Consider the following 19,366-nt stretch of genomic DNA (forward strand, 5'->3'; position numbering starts at 1 on the left):
GACTAGAACTCAATTAGAAATGAACTAGAACTGAACTAGAACTGAACTAGAACTGAACTAGAACTGAACTAGAACTGAACTAGAACTGAACTAGAACTGAACTAGAACTGAACTAACTGAACTAGAACTGAACTAGAACTGAACTAGAACTGAACTAGAACTGAACTAGAACTGAACTAGAACTGAACTAGAACTGATCTAGAATTGAACTAGAACTGAACAAGAAAAGAACTAGAACTAAACTAGAAATCAACTAGGACTAGAACTCAACTAGAACTGAACTAGAAATGAACTAGAACTGAACTAGAACTGAACTAGAACTGAACTAGAACTGAACTAGAACTGAACTAGAACTGAACTAGAACTGAACTAGAACTGAACTAGAACTGAACTAGAACTGAACTAGAACTGAACTGGGACTGAACTAGAACTGAACTAGAACTGAACTAGAACTGAACTAGAACTGAACTAGAACTGAACTAGAACTGAACTAGAACTGAACTAGAACTGAACTAGAACTAGAACTGAACTAGAACTGAACTAGAACTGAACTAGAACTGAACTAGAACTGAACTAGAACTGATCTAGAACTGAACTTGCACTGATCTAGAACTGAACTAGAACTGAACTAGAACTGAACTAGAACTAGAACTGAACTAGAACTAAACTGACTAGAACTGAACTAGAACTGAACTAGAACTGAACTAGAACTGAACTAGAACTGAACTAGAACTGAACTAGAACTGAACTAGAACTGAACTAGAAACTGAACTAGAACTGAACTAGAACTGAACTAGAACTGAACTAGAACTGAACTAGAACTGAACTAGAACTGAACTAGAACTGAACTAGAACTGAACTAGAACTGAACTAGACTGAACTAGAACTGAACTAGAACTGAACTAGACTGAACTAGAACTGAACTAGAACTGAACTAGAACTGAACTAGAACTGAACTAGAACTAGAACTAGAACTGAACTAGAACTGAACTAGAACTGAACTAGAACTGAACCTAGAACTGAACTAGAACTGAACTAGAACTGAACTAGAACTGACTAGAACTGAACTAGAACTGAACTAGAACTGAACTAGAACTGAACTAGAACTGAACTAGAACTGAACTAGAACTGAACTAGAACTGAACTAGAACTGAACTAGACTGAACTAGAACTGACTAGAACTGAACTAGAACTGAACTAGAACTGAACTAGAACTGAGCTAGAACTTAACTAGAAACTGAACTAGAACTGCACTAAAACTGAACTAGAACTGAACTAGAACTGAACTAGAACTGAACTAGAACTGAACAAGAACTGGAACTAGAACTTAACTAGAACTGAATTGAACTAAACGATTAGTACTAGATCGTGTAATAATTGAACAGAAGGTTTGTGTACTCCCCATTTTCCCTTAAAAAAAACATAAGTCGGTTTATATCGTTTACAATTTAATGCTTTTTATTTGCAAATTCGATTATCTACTGTCGAATTTTTTTTGGGGGGTACTTCATTACTCTATTTCTCTCCATTTATTTCCACTTAACAATAAAAGTACGTATTTGCATGGGTTCCAAAGTAATGGTAAACTTATTGATGCCATCACTCTTCTTAGCCGACAAGGGTGTATGTTTCGAAGTGTAATACTCAACCTTCTTGGGTACTGTGCCATCAGGTTGGAATTTAAATCTCTTCATATCCGACAATTTCATATTACCATCCAAAGTCATTTCACGTATTTCCTCACCGCCCAAGGCATCGAAAATCAAACGCATATTGAAGGTTATATTGCCAGTTTCGGTCTTATCCAAAATGTTTTCAAAACGCAATAGGCGTTCATTCTTATTGAAAGGTTCCAAAGTCAAAACTTCAATGCCCTTGGGCAGAGAAGAGAAGACGGGTAGTTTGGGTATTTTCTTGTTGGTGGCTTTAAGACCACTGCTAAAGAATTTCCAGTAGGGCAAATGTAATTCTTGGGCCAAGTGACGTTCTTGTACGGTAGGCTTATTGTTTACGGAATTGAGAATTAAATGGATTTTACCGCGAGCTACCAAACCTTTACCATTAACGGTCTCATTGAGAGCTTCACCCACACCAAAAGCATCATCATGCAATAAACGACGATGTAACATTAATTCCAAAACACCATCCTTTAAACTGGAACCACCCTGGGCACGATCGTTGAGTAAAGCCAAACGTACTTTTTCATTTTGCAGAGCAATACGAGAGGTAACGGGATAGTAATTACTTGACACCTTCTCGGTTAAATCGGGTTTGAAATATTCTCTTTGATTGCGTACTCTCTTCAACATTTCACGACCATTGGAATCGGTATAGAACACTCCCTTAGAGGTTATATTGCTGGTGAAGCGGGTAATAATTTCCTTGCCAATATTGTCTTTAATGGGAATAGGTCCCACCAACCACTCGAATTCTACAACATTCTTGCGCTCATATAATCTAATGACTTGGGAAACCCAGTCGTTGAAACGTTGGTGAACTTCCTTGACTAGAGGACCATTGTATACCTTAATGGTGGCAGAGGGACTAACCAATAACTCGGTGCCATTAGGACGGAAAGTGTAGGCTCCAGAAGATCTAAATTTAGATTGAGTATTATTACCCAAAGCACCCTTATAGTAGTAGAATTCTTGGGTAATATTTTCGGAAACACCATTCATTTGGATGTTGTACAACAGGCCCTTATTGTTAAAGGTCAACTTCACCAGCTGTAATAGAAAATATTATAAGCAAAATTGTTCAAATTTTTATATAAAGTAAACCTACCGAATTTTGCACGATCACATCTCCGGCAGCTCTAGGCTTAACTTCATTAGTGGTAGCAGTGGGTGGCATAAAAACGCCCACTTTATTAGCTTGATATCTCAAGAATCTATTGTTAAGCTGCACACCCTCACTGTTGTAGACATCATATTCCAAGTATTTAGGTTGGGGCCTTACTTTCACATAGAAATTGGACAATTTCTCAACATAAGCCTCAAATACCAATTCGGTTTGAGTCAAATTTTTGCGCAAATCGGTTAAAGCTAAAACTTCAGCTGGCACGGGTACAATTTGATGGGGGATCTCCTTGCCTAATGCATCGGTTACAATATAACTGACATTTAAAACGGGAACTCTAATGTATTGAGTACTAGGTTGGCTCAAAGGATTAAAGACGGTAATCACCAAATTATTGGCCGATTTCTGAGTAAATTCACAAACGCTTATATTCAATTGTAGACAAGAGACAAATTCACCATTTGTCAAATTAGTTAACTTTTGCAAGGCCAAGCGGGTGTTAGCTTGAGCAGCAACTATAGCATCTGTCAAAAGTCTGTCATAATCGGCAGCAACATGTTGTTTCTCGGTTCCGGTAATAGCATCATGATGCTGCATAATACCCATAACTTGTCTCAATTTATCGAGATTCTGATTTGCCTCGGTGGTGGTAAGATTGGCCAATGTGGTCAATTGTTTGGTTACTTGCAAGAAGTGATTGCCATCACGTTCATATTTCTTTTGGGTGGGACGAGAACTGAAATAGCCCGACCAGTAGGTGTGATTGTCAGTACCATAAGGGAAGAAATCTTGAGTCTTATTGGGCCAAGTAAGTTTGGTAGTCTCGTGTAGAGCATTCAAATAACAGGCGGGTGTCGAGTATAAGAGATTGATCTTAGTGCCCATAAGTTGACGTTGATTGACATATCTGCGGAAAGAAGAAAATTGGAATTAAAGAAAATTTTAGGGCTTTAGGGACGGTCTCATACTCACTTAATTAACTTATCCAAATTCTTATAATTCATATTGGCATTTTCATAATTGAAATCATCTCCCATGGGTACTAACAAGTGGGTAGAACGATAAGTCTTGGCCATTTTGTTAATGTAAGCAATGAAGGTATCAACCTGAAATCAATCAAAGTAAATTACTTTCCATTAAACTTTTTAAATCCCCCTTCGAAAACTCACCCTCTCCTTAACATTATTATCATAACTATCGCCATCAATAATAGGCTTATCATTACACAAACTATCGAAACAGAAACCATCGGGAGCAGCATAATGATTGTATAAAAGACCCGTAAAGAGTTCAGCACTTTGACCTAAACTATCCGAAGCTTTCCAAATCATTTCGGCAGTTAAATTAGCCAAACGAGTATCTTTCTCAACATAATCCATACGAGCAAAGAATTGACCATCAAAACCCATTTGAGCGAATAAAGAAGCCATTTCACGAGAGTGGCCAAAAGGATCAATTTGCCAGCCAATGCGAGGACGGCCGCAAGTACCAAAGGTATCGGTTAAGAATCTAAAGATAAAAGTTCAATTAACCCATTCGTTACTAACAACAAGAGAACTAAAAAACTTACTTCAAACCCAAGGTAAACTGATCGATTACACTTTGATAGTGCACAGCAGCTTCATCGTTCATACTCCAGGCACCACCGGCAAATTCCAAACGACCATCCTCTACCAACTTCTTGACATTCTTTTGTACATCCGACGTCTGTTCCTTATACCATTTATGGAAAAAGGCAGTTTCCACTTGGATAAATCTAACAAGAGAAAACAAAAATTTAGTAAGAAAAATATCAAATCCTAAAAGATCCCTTCTCACCTTCTAGATTTATTTTTCAATAGCTCTACGATCACATTATCCAATATATATTGAACACCAGCATGCTGAATATCATTGCGACTACCATAATAATACTGATCGACTGTTTTCAACCAACCGGCATCATCGTGAGAGTGAGGAACCAAATGAACATTGATCATATTGGATTTGGTGGAGGGACATGACTGAAATTTATATAGATAATTGTTGATTTATTGTTTAGTTTCTTTAAATTGTCGGCATGTTCAGACATGTTGATTTATATCAATTTGTAATAACAATAATTTGTTTTTCAAAAAACTCTCGAAGCAATTTGATAGTTGTTGCTAAATTATCAGATTTTTTTGTTGATAGCGAAAGTTGTTAATTTAAACCAAAAATAAAAACAAATTCTAGGAAATCTTGAAAATTGATATGAACGTTAAAGAAAAACGTAGAACTGAACTAGAATTGAACTATAACTGAACTATAACTGAACTATAACTGAACTAGAACTGAACTAAAGCTGAACTAGAACTAAGCTAGAACTGAACTAGAATTGAAATAGAATTGAACTAGAACCGAACTAGAACTCAACTAGAAATGAACTAGAACTGAACTAAAACCGATCTAAGTCTAAACTAGAACTGAACTAAAACTGATCTAAACCTAAACTAGAACTGAATTAGAAATAAACTAGAACTGAACTAGAACTGAACTAGAACTGAACTATAACTGAACTAGAACTGAACTAGAACTGAACTAGAACAGAACTAGAACAGAACAAAACAGAACTAGAACAGAACTAGAACAGAACTAGAACAGAACTAGAACAGAAATAGAACAGAACTAGAACAGAACTAGAACAGAACTAGAACAGAACTAGAACAGAACTAGAACAGAACTAGAACAGAACTAGAACAGAACTAGAACAGAACTAGAACAGAACTAGAACAGAACTAGAACAGAACTAGAACAGAACTAGAACAGAACTAGAACAGAACTAGAACAGAACTAGAACAGAACTAGAACAGAACTAGAACAGAACTAGAACAGAACTAGAACAGAACTAGAACAGAACTAGAACAGAACTAGAACAGAACTAGAACCGAACTAGAACAGAACTTGAACAGAAGTAGGACAGAACTAAACTAGAACTGAACTAGAACAGAACTAGAACAGAATTAGAACTGAACTAGAACTGAACTAGAAATGAACTAGAACTGAACTAGAACTGAACTAGAACAGAACTAGAACAGAACTAGAACAGAACAAGAACAGAACTAGAACAGAACTAGAACAGAACTAGAACAGAACTAGAACAGAACTAGAACAGAACTAGAACAGAACTAGAACAGAACTAGAACAGAACTAGAACAGAACTAGAACAGAACTAGAACAGAACTAGAACAGAACTAGAACAGAACTAGAACAGAACTAGAACAGAACTAGAACAGAACTAGAACAGAACCAGAACAGAACTAGAACAGCACTAGAACAGAACTAGAACAGAACTAGAACAGAACTAGAACTAAACTAGAAATGAACTAGAACTGAACTGAACTAAACTGGAACTAGAACTGAACTAGAACTGAACTAGAACTGAACTAGAACTGAACTAGAACTGAACTAGAACTAGAACTGAACTAGAACTGAACTAGAACTGAACTAGAACTGAACTAGAACTGAACTAGAACTGAACTAGAACTGAACTAGAACTGAACTAGAACTGAACTAGAACTAGAACTGAACTAGAACTGAACTAGAACTGAACTAGAACTGAACTAGAACTGAACTAGAACTGAACTAGAACTGAACTAGAACTGAACTAGAACTGAACTAGAACTGAACTAGAACTGAACTAGAACTGAACTAGAACTGAACTAGAACTGAACTAGAACTGAACTAACTGACTAGACTGAACTAGAACTGAACTAGAACTGAACTAGAACTGAACTAGAACTGAACTAGAACTGAACTAGAACTGAACTAGAACTGAACTAGAACTGAACTAGAACTGAACTAGAACTGAACTAGAACTGAACTAGAACTGAACTAGAACTGAACTAGAACTGAACTAGAACTGAACTAGAACTGAACTAGAACTGAACTAGAACTGAACTAGAACTGAACTAGAACTAGAACTAGAACTGAACTAGAACTGACTAGAACTAGAACTAGAACTGAACTAGAACTAGAACTGAACTAGAACTAACTGAACTAGAACAGAACTAGACACTGAACTAGAACAGAACTAGAACAGAACTAGAACAGAACTAGAACAGAACTAGAACAGAACTAGAACAGAACTAGAACAGAACTAGAACAGAACTAGAACAGAACTAGAACAGAACTAGAACATGAACTAGAACAGACTAGAACAGAACTAGAACAGAACTAGAACAGTACTAGAACAGAACTAGAACAGAACTAGACAGAACTAGAACAAAACTAGAACAGAACTAGAAATTGAACTAGAACAGAACTAGAACAGAACTAGAACAGAACTAGAACAAACAGAACTAGAACAGAACTAGAACAGAACTAGAACAGAACTAGAACTGAACTTGAACTGAACTAGAACTGAACTAGAACTGAACTAGAACTAGAACTGAACTAGAACTGAACTAGAACTGAACTAGAACTGAACTAGAACTGAACTAGAACTGAACTAGAACTGAACTAGAACTGAACTAAAACTGAACCAGAACTCAACTAGAACTGAATTACATAGGACAAACAACAAAACTTACCTTGTAACCACAGGCTGCTTCACCATACTCCAGCCAGGTTAGCACCAAAAGTGCTGTTAATACTGTTAGAAACTTCATTTCACTTTTGACCGCAGCAAAAGTTTTTTTGTTTGCCAATAATTTACTTTAAATTTAAAATATTATTCTTTAAAACATGAGATTTCTTTTTTAAAAAAATTCCACTATAAAAAAAGTGTTTTCTTAACTATAATATCGTTTCGTTATTGTTTCACTTATTTCCCCTCTTAAATAGCAACTGATTGTATTTCAAACATTTGCAATGATTTTATAACTGACGGTTGCGACAAAAAAAACTTTAGTGATAAGAAGTCTTGGAGTAAAACTCAATTTCTGTAACTACTATTGTTTTGTTATTATTTTTTTAAAAAGAAATAATAACTTTTTTTTTTATTTTTTATAATTTTTAGTGATAAGCGTGTGAAAAAAGCCGCATGTTAAAATTTTAAATTGAAATTTTAATACAGACATTTCATGCAAATGTCGATATTTGTATTGAATTTATGATAGGGTCTTATATTAGCAACCCACTAGTAGTTGATTTCTCTACTATCTTAGTAATTTGTTAGTGTTTTCAGAGAATTCTATTAAATTTCTTATCATTTTAATTTATTTGAATATTTTTTAAGAAAATTTTAGATTTTTAATTAGTAGTGACTAATACCTAGTACCTTATTATGGGCCATAAATAATTATTATAAATTGATTAGCTTTATTTTTTAAAGGGGATCTACTTGTAGTCAAATGTATTTATTTCAAGTGAAATGTACTCAAGTTAACGAAAAAGTGTTTGAAAACCATTTATTTATTTAAAATGTGTCAAATTTGATTTGATATTAAAATTTAGTATAATTTGATAAAAACAAATTACAAAAAAAAAATTTGTTTTGCTAGACAATAGGCCTAGCCACTTCTTAGTCAACTATAAAATAATGCATTAGAATAGATCAATTTGAAGATGCAATTCTTTTAAAACTCTTTTTAGACACAACCCACTATTATGAAATGCTCTATTCATTTTTATACATTTTCTTTCTTCTCTAAAAAGTAACCATTAAATATATATTAAAATCTTTTATACAAGCCGGTTTTTCCACTTTTCTTGCAGCTCATTCTCACTCTTCAATCAAGAAAATCTCCCTCTCCTCGATTCTTTGCATATCCATACTCACTCTTCTACTTAACCTTTATTTATTTACTTTTCTTAAGTCAACTGACCGATCACTTACACTGCACAATCAAAAAATGCTGACCAAACTGAACACAATAACAAAAACAAAATAGCTATATCGACTATTTGAGAAAAAGAGATCTGTACGCATTAAAAATAAACAAACGATGTAAGAAAAAGGAAATAGATTTAGTGTGAGAGCAAAAGAGAAAATTGTAATCGAGTACATCTTGCATACTAGAACAGTGTAGGAAAAAAAGAACATAATTTAAACTAGAACTAAACGAGAAGTGATCTAAAACTGAACTAGAACTGAACTAGAACTGAACTAGAACTGAACTAGAACTGAACTAGAACTGAACTAGAACTGAACTAGAACTGAACTAGAACTGAACTAGAACTGAACTAGAACTGAACTAGAACTGAACTAGAACTGAACTAGAACTGAACTAGAACTGAACTAGAACTGAACTAGAACTGAACTAGAACTGAACTAGAACTGAACTAGAACTGAACTAGAACTGAACTAGAACTGAACTAGAACTGAACTAGAACTGAACTAGATCTGAACTAGAACTGAACTAGAACTGAACTAGAACTGAACTAGAACTGACTAGAACTGAACTAGAATTAGAACTAGAACTGAACTGAACTAGAACTGAACTAGAACTGAACTAGAACTGAACTAGAACTGAAACTAGAACGGAACTAGAACTGAACTAGAACTGAACTAGAACTGAACTAGAACAGAACTATAACAGAACTAGAACAGAACTAGAACAGAAACTAGAACAGAACTAGAACAGAACTAGAACAGAACTAGAACAGACTAGAACAGAACTAGAAACAGAACTAGAACAGAACTAGAACAGAACTAGAACTAGAACTAGAACTAGAACAGAACAGAACTAGAACAGAACTAGAACAGAACTAGAACAGAACTAGAACAGAACTAGAACAGAACTAGAACAGACTAGAAACAGAACTAGAACAGAACTAGAACAGAAACTAGAACAGAACTAGAACAGAACTAGAAAGAGAACTAGAACAGAACTAGAACAGAACTAGAACAGAACTAGAACAGAACTAGAACAGAACTAGAACAGAACTAGAACAGAACTAGAACAGAACTAGAACAGAACTAGAACAGAACTAGAACAGAACTAAAACAGAACTAGAACAGAACTAGAACAGAACTAGAACAGAACTAGAACAGAACTAGAACAGAACTAGAACAGAACTAGAACAGAACTAGAACAGAACTAGAACAGAACTAGAACAGAACTAGAACAGAACTAGAACAGAACTAGAACAGAACTAGAACAGAACTAGAACAGAACTAGAACAGAACTAGAACAGAACTAGAACAGAACTAGAACAGAACTAGAACAGAACTAGAACAGAACTAGAACAGAACTAGAACAGAACTAGAACAGAACTAGAACAGAACTAGAACAGAACTAGAACAGAACTAGAACAGAACTAGAACAGAACTAGAACAGAACTAGAACAGAACTAGAACAGAACTAGAACAGAACTAGAACAGAACTAGAACAGAACTAGAACAGAACTAGAACAGAACTAGAACAGAACAGAACTAGAACAGAACTAGAACAGAACTAGAACAAAAGTAGAACAAAAGTAGAACAAAAGTAGAACAGAACTAGAACAGAACTAGAACAGAACTAGAACAGAACTAGAACAGAACTAGAACAGAACTAGAACAGAACTAGAACAGAACAGAACTAGAACAGAACTAGAACAGAACTAGAACAGAACTAGAACAGAACTAGAACAGAACTAGAACAGAACAGAACTAGAACAGAACTAGAACAGAACTAGAACAGAACTAGAACAAAACTAGAACAGAACTAGAACAGAACTAGAGCAGAACTAGAACAGAACTAGAACAGAACTAGAACAGAACTAGAACAGAACAGAACTAGAACGGAACTAGAACCGAACTAGAATAGAACTAGAAAGAACTAGAACAGAACTAGAACAGAACTAGAGCAGAACTAGAACGGAACTAGAACAGAACTAGAACAGAACTAGAACAGAACTAGAACAGAACTAGAACAGAACTAGACAGAACTAGAACAGAACTAGAACAGAACTAGAACAGAACTAGAACAGAACTAGAACAGAACTAGAACAGAACTAGAAACAGAACTAGAACAGAACTAGAACAGAACTAGAACAGAACTAGAACAGAACTAGAACAGAACTAGAACAGAACTAGAACAGAACTAGAACAGACCTAGAACAGAACTAGAGCTAAACTAGAACTGAACAAAATTCCTATTTATTTTGCTCCACACTGTACCTATTCGTAGTAAATTTGTTATCACTGATATAATACGCCTCACTTACTATGTAGGCTCGCTTGGATGCATTGCGATTGTAAATGAGAGAGTATAAAAACAAAACCTTAAATTAAACTCATTAAATCCCGGATTTTTCACCATTGTGTTTTTTCACTCTCACTTTAAATAAAATACAAATCACTCTACTAATACTTGTGCTCAAAATCTAAAAGGTACAATTGTACAATTGAATTGTATGTCTTTTAAAGATCTTGCAGATACTTTGAGTGAATTCTTGAACACTAATTGTATTTACTAGAGGTTATCAAACACATAAGTAAGAATTAAGTGTTAAGAACTAACTCAGTTGAGCGGGGATTTTTAAAACGACAAGTTGTCTATAGCGCTTAAAAGAAAAAGTGGAAAATTTTTAATTGAATAGAAAGAAAGAAGTTTTTTTAATAGTAAAACTAAAATACTTTAATAATACAATGAACAGCGGCTTAACAGCCAAAGTAATTGCAGTGATCTGCATTACTTTAGGTTTATTGAAAAGTGCTGAATTGCGTCCCCAAAAATCTATGCCCAATGTGGGTACAAAATGCGGTTATGCGGTAGGTCAAAAAAAAGTTATCAGCAAATAATGTAAAAATACAAATTTTTAAAAGAAAGAATAATATTAAGAGCAAAAAATATAAAATACTACAATTTAATGAAAATACTCCCCTTTCCCCACTTTTAAAGAGCTGCCCCAAAGTCAAACCTCATATGTTAAATGTTCACTTAATACCCCACACTCATGACGATGTGGGTTGGCTGAAGACTGTCGATCAATATTATTATGGCAGTGAGACTCTGATACAAAAAGCCGGTGTTCAATATATATTGGATTCAGTGGTCCAGGAATTATTAAAAGATCCTCAGAAGCGTTTTATTTATGTAGAATCCGCCTTCTTTTTCAAATGGTGGCGTGAACAAGAACCCGAGCTGCAGGAACAAGTTAAAATGTTGGTAAATGAGGGACGTTTGGAATTCATCGGTGGTGCTTGGAGTATGAACGATGAGGCCACTACACACTATCAAAGTGTTATTGATCAATTTGCTTGGGGTTTGAGGTGAGTGGTTTTTTATTCTTGTTTGTGTATCAATAATTTCTTTAGAAAATTGTGTGAGAATTAATTAATTGAGTTATTAATAATTTATTGCACATTTGTACGCAGACAATAATCTTAAATAAATAAATATTTTTAATAAAATTTTGTCTTCTATTGTATTAACTAAGAGTATGACCAAATGTTGAAGAAAGTGAATACTTTAAACATAAATTTAATTATTTACTTATACTTATTAGAAAGTTCTAGTTCAGTTCTAGTTCAGTTCTATTTCAGTTCAGTTCTAGTTCAGTTCTAGTTCAGTTCTAGTTCAGTTCTAGTTCAGTTCTAGTTCAGTTCTAGTTCAGTTCTAGTTCAGTTCTAGTTCAGTTCTAGTTCAGTTCTAGTTCAGTTCTAGTTCAGTTCTAGTTCAGTTCTAGTTCAGTTCTAGTTCAGTTCTAGTTCAGTTCTAGTTCAGTTCTAGTTCAGTTCTAGTTCAGTTCTAGTTCAGTTCTAGTTCAGTTCTAGTTCAGTTCTAGTTCAGTTCTAGTTCAGTTCTAGTTCAGTTCTAGTTCAGTTCTAGTTCAGTTCTAGTTCAGTTCTAGTTCAGTTCTAGTTCAGTTCTAGTTCAGTTCTAGTTCATTTCTAGTTCAGTTCTAGTTCATTCTAGTTCAGTTCTAGTTCAGTTCTAGTTCTGTTCTAGTTCTGTTCTAGTTCTGTTCTAGTTCAGTTTTAGTTCAGTTCTAGTTCAGTTCTAGTTCAGTTCTAGTTCAGTTCTAGTTCAGTTCTAGTTCATTTCTAGTTCATTTCTAGTTCAGTTCTAGTTCAGTTTTAGTTCAGTTCTAGTTCAGTTCTGGTTCAGTCCTAGTTCAGTTCAAGTTCTAGATCAGTTCTAGTTCAGTTCTAGTTCAGTTCTAGTTTAGTTCTAGTTCAGTTCTAGTTCAGTTCTAGTTCAGTTCTAGTTCAGTTCTAGTTCAGTTCTAGTTCAGTTCTAGTTCAGCTCTAGTTCATTTCTAGTTCAGTTCTAGTTCAGTTCTAGTTCAGTTCTAGTTCAGTTCTAGTTCAGTTTTAGTTCAGTTTTAGTTCAGTTCTAGTTCAGTTCTAGTTCAGTTCTAGTTCAGTTCTAGTTCAGTTCTAGTTCAGTTCAGTTCTAGTTCAGTTCTAGTTCAGTTCTAGTTCAGTTCTAGTTCAGTTCTAGTTCAGTTCTAGTTCAGTTCTAGTTCAGTTCTAGTTCAGTTCTAGTTCAGTTCTAGTTCAGTTCTAGTTCAGTTCTAGTTCAGTTCTAGTTCAGTTCTAGTTCAGTTCTAGTTCAGTTCTAGTTCAGTTCTAGTTCAGTTCTAGTTCAGTTCTAGTTCAGTTCTAGTTCAGTTCTAGTTCAGTTCTAGTTCAGTTCTAGTTCAGTTCTAGTTCAGTTCTAGTTCAGTTCTAGTTCAGTTCTAGTTCAGTTCTAGTTCAGTTCTAGTTCAGTTCTAGTTCAGTTCTAGTTCAGTTCTAGTTCAGTTCTAGTTCAGTTCTAGTTCAGTTCTAGTTCAGTTCTAGTTCAGTTCTAGTTCAGTTCTAGTTCAGTTCTAGTTCAGTTCTAGTTCAGTTCTAGTTCAGTTCTAGTTCAGTTCTAGTTCAGTTCTAGTTCAGTTCTAGTTCAGTTCTAGTTCATTTCTAGTTCAGTTCTAGTTCAGTTCTAGTTCAGTTCTAGTTCATTTCTAGTTCAGTTCTAGTTCAGTTCTAGTTCAGTTCTAGTTCATTTCTAGTTCAGTTCTAGTTCAGTTCTAGTTCAGTTCTAGTTCAGTTCTAGCTCAGTTCTAGCTCAGTTTTAGTTCGGTTCTAGTTCAGTTCTAGTTTTTTTCATTTTAGTGAAAAATCGATGTTTTGGTGAAAAAATCCAATTTTTTGTGAAAAAACTTAAATTTCCCATTTTTATAAAAGAACATTTTTTCATAATAAGAATCAGTTTGAGAATCATTATTTAAACAAATATTACTCCTTTTATCCATAGACGCCTCAATGACACCTTCGGTGAATGTGGTCGTCCACGTATTGGCTGGCAAATCGATCCGTTCGGTCACTCGCGTGAAATGGCCTCTATGTTTGCTCAAATGGGTTTTGATGGTCTCTTTTTCGGACGTCTTGATTATCAAGACAAAGATGAACGTTTAATGACAAAAAAAGCCGAAATGATTTGGAGAGCTTCAGCTAATTTAGATGAAGCAGCTCATCTCTTTACCGGCGCCCTCTACAATCAATATCAACCACCACCCGGGTTCTGTTTCGATATTTTATGTGCTGATGAGCCTATTATCGATGGTAAACATTCACCAGATAATAATGTTAAAAGAAGGGTAAGTGTTTTCTTATCTGCGATTGTGTTTCTTTCGTATATTGAATATAATTTATTGCTATTGATGTTAATTAGGTCGATGAGTTCTTTGAGTTTGTTGAAAAACAATCTAAATATTATCGTACTAATAATATTATTGTAACCATGGGTGGTGATTTTACCTATCAGGATGCTAATGTTTATTATAAAAATTTGGATAAATTAATACGGTAATTGAAAATTTCGGAAATAAGTAAAAATTTGCATGTTAAAAAAAGGAAAATGTTGGTTAAAAATTTTGATAATCTTTGGTGTTTAACAGAAATATTAAAACGGCTTTTGTATATTAACAACTCCCTAAAGTTTGCCACATAAAAAGTATCTCTAATGTTGCCTATTTTAAGGCGTTATTATTAAATTTAAATACTGCATACCCTAAGGCATTGGAATATTTGCATATTTATATCGTGTAGTCTATAGTCTAGTCTATAGTCTAGTCTATAGTCTAGTCTATAGTCTAGTCTATAGTCTAGTCGATAGTCTAGTCTATAGTCTAGTCTATAGTCTAGTCTATAGTCTAGTCTATAGTCTAGTGCTATAGTCTAGTCTATAGTCTAGTCTATAGTCTAGTCTATAGTCTAGTCTATAGTCTAGTCTATAGTCTAGTCTATAGTCTAGTCTATAGTCTAGTCTATAGTCTAGTCTATAGTCTAGTCTATAGTCTAGTCTATATAGTCTAGTCTATAGTCTAGTCTATAGTCTAGTCTATAGTCTAGTCTATAGTCTAGTCTATAGTCTAGTCTATAGTCTAGTCTAGTCTAGTCTATAGTCTAGTCTATAGTCTAGTCTAGTCTATAGTCTAGTCTATAGTCTAGTCTATAGTCTAGTCTATAGTCTAGTCTATAGTCTAGTCTATAGTCTAGTCTATAGTCTAGTCTATAGTCTAGTCTATAGTCTAGTCTATAGTCTAGTCTATAGTCTAGTCTATAGTCTAGTCTATAGTCTAGTCTATAGTCTAGTCTATAGTCTAGTCTATAGTCTAGTCTATAGTCTAGTCTATAGTCTAGTCTATAGTCTAGTCTATAGTCTAGTCTATAGTCTAGTCTATAGTCTAGTCTATAGTCTAGTCTATAGTCTAGTCTATAGTCTAGTCTATAGTCTAGTCTATAGTCTAGTCTATAGTCTAGTCTATAGTCTAGTCTATAGTCTAGTCTATAGTCTAGTCTATAGTCTAGTCTATAGTCTAGTCTATAGTCTAGTCTATAGTCTAGTCTATAGTCTAGTCTATAGTCTAGTCTATAGTCTAGTCTATAGTCTAGTCTATAGTCTAGTCTATAGTCTAGTCTATAGTCTAGTCTATAGTCTAGTCTATAGTCTAGTCTGTAGTCTAGTCTATAGTCTAGTCTATAGTCTAGTCTATAGTCTAGTCTATAGTCTAGTCTATAGTCTAGTCTATAGTCTAGTCTATAATCTAGTCTATAATCTAGTCTATAGTCTAGTCTATAGTCTAGTCTATAGTCTAGTCTATAGTGTAGTCAATAGTATAGTCTATAGTCTAGTCTATAGTGTAGTCAATAGTATAGTCTATAGTCTAGTCTATAGTCTAGTCTATAGTCTAGTCTATAGTCTAGTCTATAGTCTAGTCTATAGTCTAGTCTATAGTCTAGTCTATAGTCTAGTCTATAGTCTAGTCTATAGTCTAGTCTATAGTCTAGTCTATAGTCTAGTCTATAGTCTAGTCTATAGTCTAGTCTATAGTCAAGTCTATAGTCTAGTCTATAGTCTAGTTCATAGTCTAGTCTATAATCTGGTCTAAAATCGAAACTGTCTAAAACCTAGTCCAGTCTATAGTCTAGTTTAGGTTGTAGTCTATAGTTTTGTTTAGAGTCTATATATTTCCATGCCTGGTCCGTTCAGTAATAAAAACCTTTTTCTAGATTGATGAATTTTTCGCCATAGCTCGAAAAATGTCCCAGGGTTATCGTACCAATAATATTCTGGTGACCATGGGTGAAGATTTTCATTATCAAAATGCCAATATGTGGTTTAAAAATTTGGATAAACTTATTAAGTAAGTTAACCAAAATTTTTCTTAATATGCTGATTTTTACCGATCCATAAACAAATTTGGAACCTTTTTATATTTTCCTTAAAATTTCAGATATGCCAATGCCCGTCAAGTAAATGGTTCTGATATAAATTTACTGTACTCCACGCCTTCTTGTTATCTTAAGTCCCTACATGATGCTGGCATTACTTGGCCCACCAAAGATGATGATTTCTTTCCCTATGCCTCAGATCCTCATGCCTACTGGACGGGTTATTTCACTTCAAGGCCTACTCTCAAACGTTATGAACGTGTAGGTAACAATTTCCTACAAGTCTGCAAACAACTTACAGCCTTGGCCCCCAATTTGTATCCAGAATTATTGCCTCATTTGGGTTTTATGCGTGAAACGATGGGTGTAATGCAACATCATGATGCTGTTACGGGGACGGAAAAGCAAAAAGTGGCCTTCGATTATGCCAGACGTTTAAGTGTAGGCATGCGGACTTGTAGTGCTAATGCTCGTGCTGTTTTGAATCGTTTAACCCAGGGCGATTCGCCTCGACCCAAGAGGCATGGCAAGCCCCGACCTTTTCAATTTGAATTTAAAACATGTTCTCTGCTTAATATCAGTAGCTGTGAGGTATCGGAGACAAGTGATCAGTTTGTATTGACTTTGTACAATCCTTTGTCACATTCCACAGAGGATTATGTCCGGCTACCAGTACCCGATGTTAATTATGTGGTTAAGGATTATAGGGGTAAGTTTGGGGAAAAGAAAAACAAACTCCAAGTAATAATTTAATTCTCTTTGCAGATGTGGTTCTTGATATCCAATATGTACCCGTACCTGAACAGTTACAAAATCTCACCTTCCGCCAGTCTCAGGCCAAATATGAGCTCATCTTCCTGGCCAGTGATTTACCAGCCTTCGGTTATAAATCCTTTTATATAAAGAAAACTAATGGTCATCATATGAAACCCGAACCGGATCCAGATAATATGTCTAGTTTGATAGATATAGGAAATGAGGTAAGTCGGACATGTTAGACAACTTTAAGAAACTTTTCAAAATTCTTCTTGTTTTTGCCCCAGAACATACGCCTTACCTTTGATACCAATGGTTTTCTGTCCGCCGTTGAGGCCGATGGCATGACACGCATGATTAGTCAAGAATTCCTGTATTACGAAGCAGCCATAGGCAATAATCGAGAATTCCGTAATCGTTCGTCAGGAGCCTATATCTTTCGACCCAAAACCGATGCTGTACATACGGTAACTGTGGCCCCAGAAATCACCGTCTATCGTGGTAATTTAGTAGAGGAGGTGCATCAAAAGTTCAACAGCTGGATTAGTCAAGTTGTCCGGGTCTATAAGCAAAAGAAATATGCCGAATTTGAATGGCTGGTAGGACCCATACCCATAGAAGATGGTGTGGGTAAGGAGATAATAACACGTTTCAATTCGGACATCAAATCGGAGGGTATATTCTATACCGATTCTAATGGTCGCGAAATGATCAAACGTCTTAAGGATCATCGTGATACCTGGCGGGTTAAGCTGCTGGAAAAGGCAGCTGGAAATTATTATCCCATTACCACAAAAATTGCTCTAGAGGATGAACATGCACGTATGGCTATTTTAACAGATCGGGCTCAGGGTGGTACATCTTTATCAGATGGTTCTTTAGAACTAATGGTACACAGACGTCTATTGCATGATGATGCTTTTGGGGTGGAGGAGTCCTTAAATGAAACGGCTTATGGTGAAGGTTTAGTAGCTAGAGGAGTACATTATTTGATATTGGGTTCTTCGCAATTGGATCAAAGTCCTACCACCCAGTCTTTGGAGCGTTTTACACAATTAGAAAGGACTCTACAGCCTTGGAGATTCTTTAGTGATACCAAGTTTTCATATGAAGAATGGCGACAGCAGTTCACCAATATTGTAAGTAGTCAAATTTTAGAATCTTCCCCCTTTAAACCTTTCACTTTTAGTTCACCGGCCTTTCGATATCCTTGCCCAAAAATATACATCTCCTGACCTTTGAACCCTGGCATGAAAACGAAATTTTAGTACGTTTCGAGCATATACTCGAAAAAGACGAAGATCCCGAATACTCCAAATTTGTACAATTCGATATAAATGAGGTTTTCCAAGGATTCAAAATCTCTAATATAAGAGAAACCACCCTGGATGGTAATGCCTGGTTAGATGAAAATCGTCGCATGGAATTTGTACCGGATCCCGAGGATTCTTGGTATGAAAATTATGCTGTTTTCGCTAAATCCGCCAAACATGTACAACTACTGAAAGCACAAAAGCCTTTAGTTGCCACCGATTATCACGAGGAACTTTTACCTATAGGAGGATTAGGAGCTGAAAGCAATCGCTTGAAAAGGGAATATGGCTTCGGACATAAAGAACTGAATCGTCAGCGTATGGAAAAATTAAAATTACTCAAGTTATCGGTAGCTGAATTGCCGTTGGAATATAATGAGGATCGTAAGTTTATGATCGAATTGAGCGCCATGCAAATCAGAACATTTGTAATGTATTTGTAAGATTTTCGGGCAGAAGAAGGAGGGAGAGCTTATAGAGATGGAATATTTTGAAAAAATTGAACAAAAAGAAATAATAAAATTTAAACGAATAAAACTTATTTACAGCAACACATATGTATATGTTTATTTACAATTTAATTATAAAATATTAAAGTTTATTTTTATAAAATAAGTAAGTGTCCCATTCATAATCCGTGTCGTAAGGTTGTATGGTATTATGTTTTATATTAAATAATATATAGTTTGAGAAATTTGTGTAACATACAAATATACGACGATACGACTTCGATTGTGAATTTGGCATGTGTACAAACTACTCTAGCGCCATCTGTGCGTCGACATTAACATTTTGCATCGTAGTCACCAACCTTAGCCATGTCCACAACCTTTCAATACACTTTAATTTTATACAGTACAAACAACTTCAGTCAAAAGCAGGGTCGTGTTACATATAAATGATTTAGAAAGTTCCAAGTCCTCATGTTAACATTAGCAAAATTTTTTGC

At 35.0% G+C, this 19,366-nt stretch overlaps 2 protein-coding genes across 3 annotated transcripts; one reads left to right on the plus strand and one right to left on the minus strand.

The window, feature by feature from the left end:
* Nucleotides 1-1,431: 1,431 nt before the first annotated feature.
* Nucleotides 1,432-7,618, minus strand: LOC119613872 (lysosomal alpha-mannosidase). Its single transcript, XM_037969943.1, has 7 exons — nucleotides 7,350-7,618; nucleotides 4,618-4,802; nucleotides 4,370-4,555; nucleotides 3,969-4,308; nucleotides 3,772-3,905; nucleotides 2,785-3,706; nucleotides 1,432-2,726 (listed from the first exon to the last, which is right to left on the minus strand). The coding sequence occupies exons 1-7, from the start codon at nucleotides 7,425-7,427 to the stop codon at nucleotides 1,530-1,532; spliced, it is 3,042 nt and encodes a 1,013-aa protein (XP_037825871.1). The 5' UTR covers nucleotides 7,428-7,618; the 3' UTR covers nucleotides 1,432-1,529.
* A 3,589-nt stretch (nucleotides 7,619-11,207) lies between these two features.
* On the plus strand, nucleotides 11,208-18,972 carry LOC119613869 (lysosomal alpha-mannosidase). 2 transcript variants are annotated; one of them, XM_037969940.1, is made up of 8 exons: nucleotides 11,208-11,458; nucleotides 11,589-11,959; nucleotides 13,929-14,271; nucleotides 14,346-14,479; nucleotides 16,411-17,057; nucleotides 17,114-17,328; nucleotides 17,392-18,243; nucleotides 18,294-18,972. In XM_037969940.1, exons 1-8 carry the CDS (start codon nucleotides 11,336-11,338, stop codon nucleotides 18,858-18,860), a joined length of 3,252 nt encoding a protein of 1,083 aa, XP_037825868.1. In that variant the 5' UTR covers nucleotides 11,208-11,335; the 3' UTR covers nucleotides 18,861-18,972. The 2 variants fall into 2 exon arrangements, with proteins under 2 accessions (XP_037825868.1, XP_037825869.1); XM_037969941.1 differs by lacking the exon at nucleotides 14,346-14,479 and adding an exon at nucleotides 16,187-16,320 and having other exon boundaries at nucleotides 11,210-11,458.
* Nucleotides 18,973-19,366: the final 394 nt, after the last annotated feature.

Source organism: Lucilia sericata, unplaced genomic scaffold, assembly GCF_015586225.1.
Source record: "Lucilia sericata isolate MDLA Ls3-8-SP2 unplaced genomic scaffold, ASM1558622v1 Contig002394F_arrow, whole genome shotgun sequence".
Lineage (NCBI taxonomy): Eukaryota > Metazoa > Arthropoda > Insecta > Diptera > Calliphoridae > Lucilia > Lucilia sericata.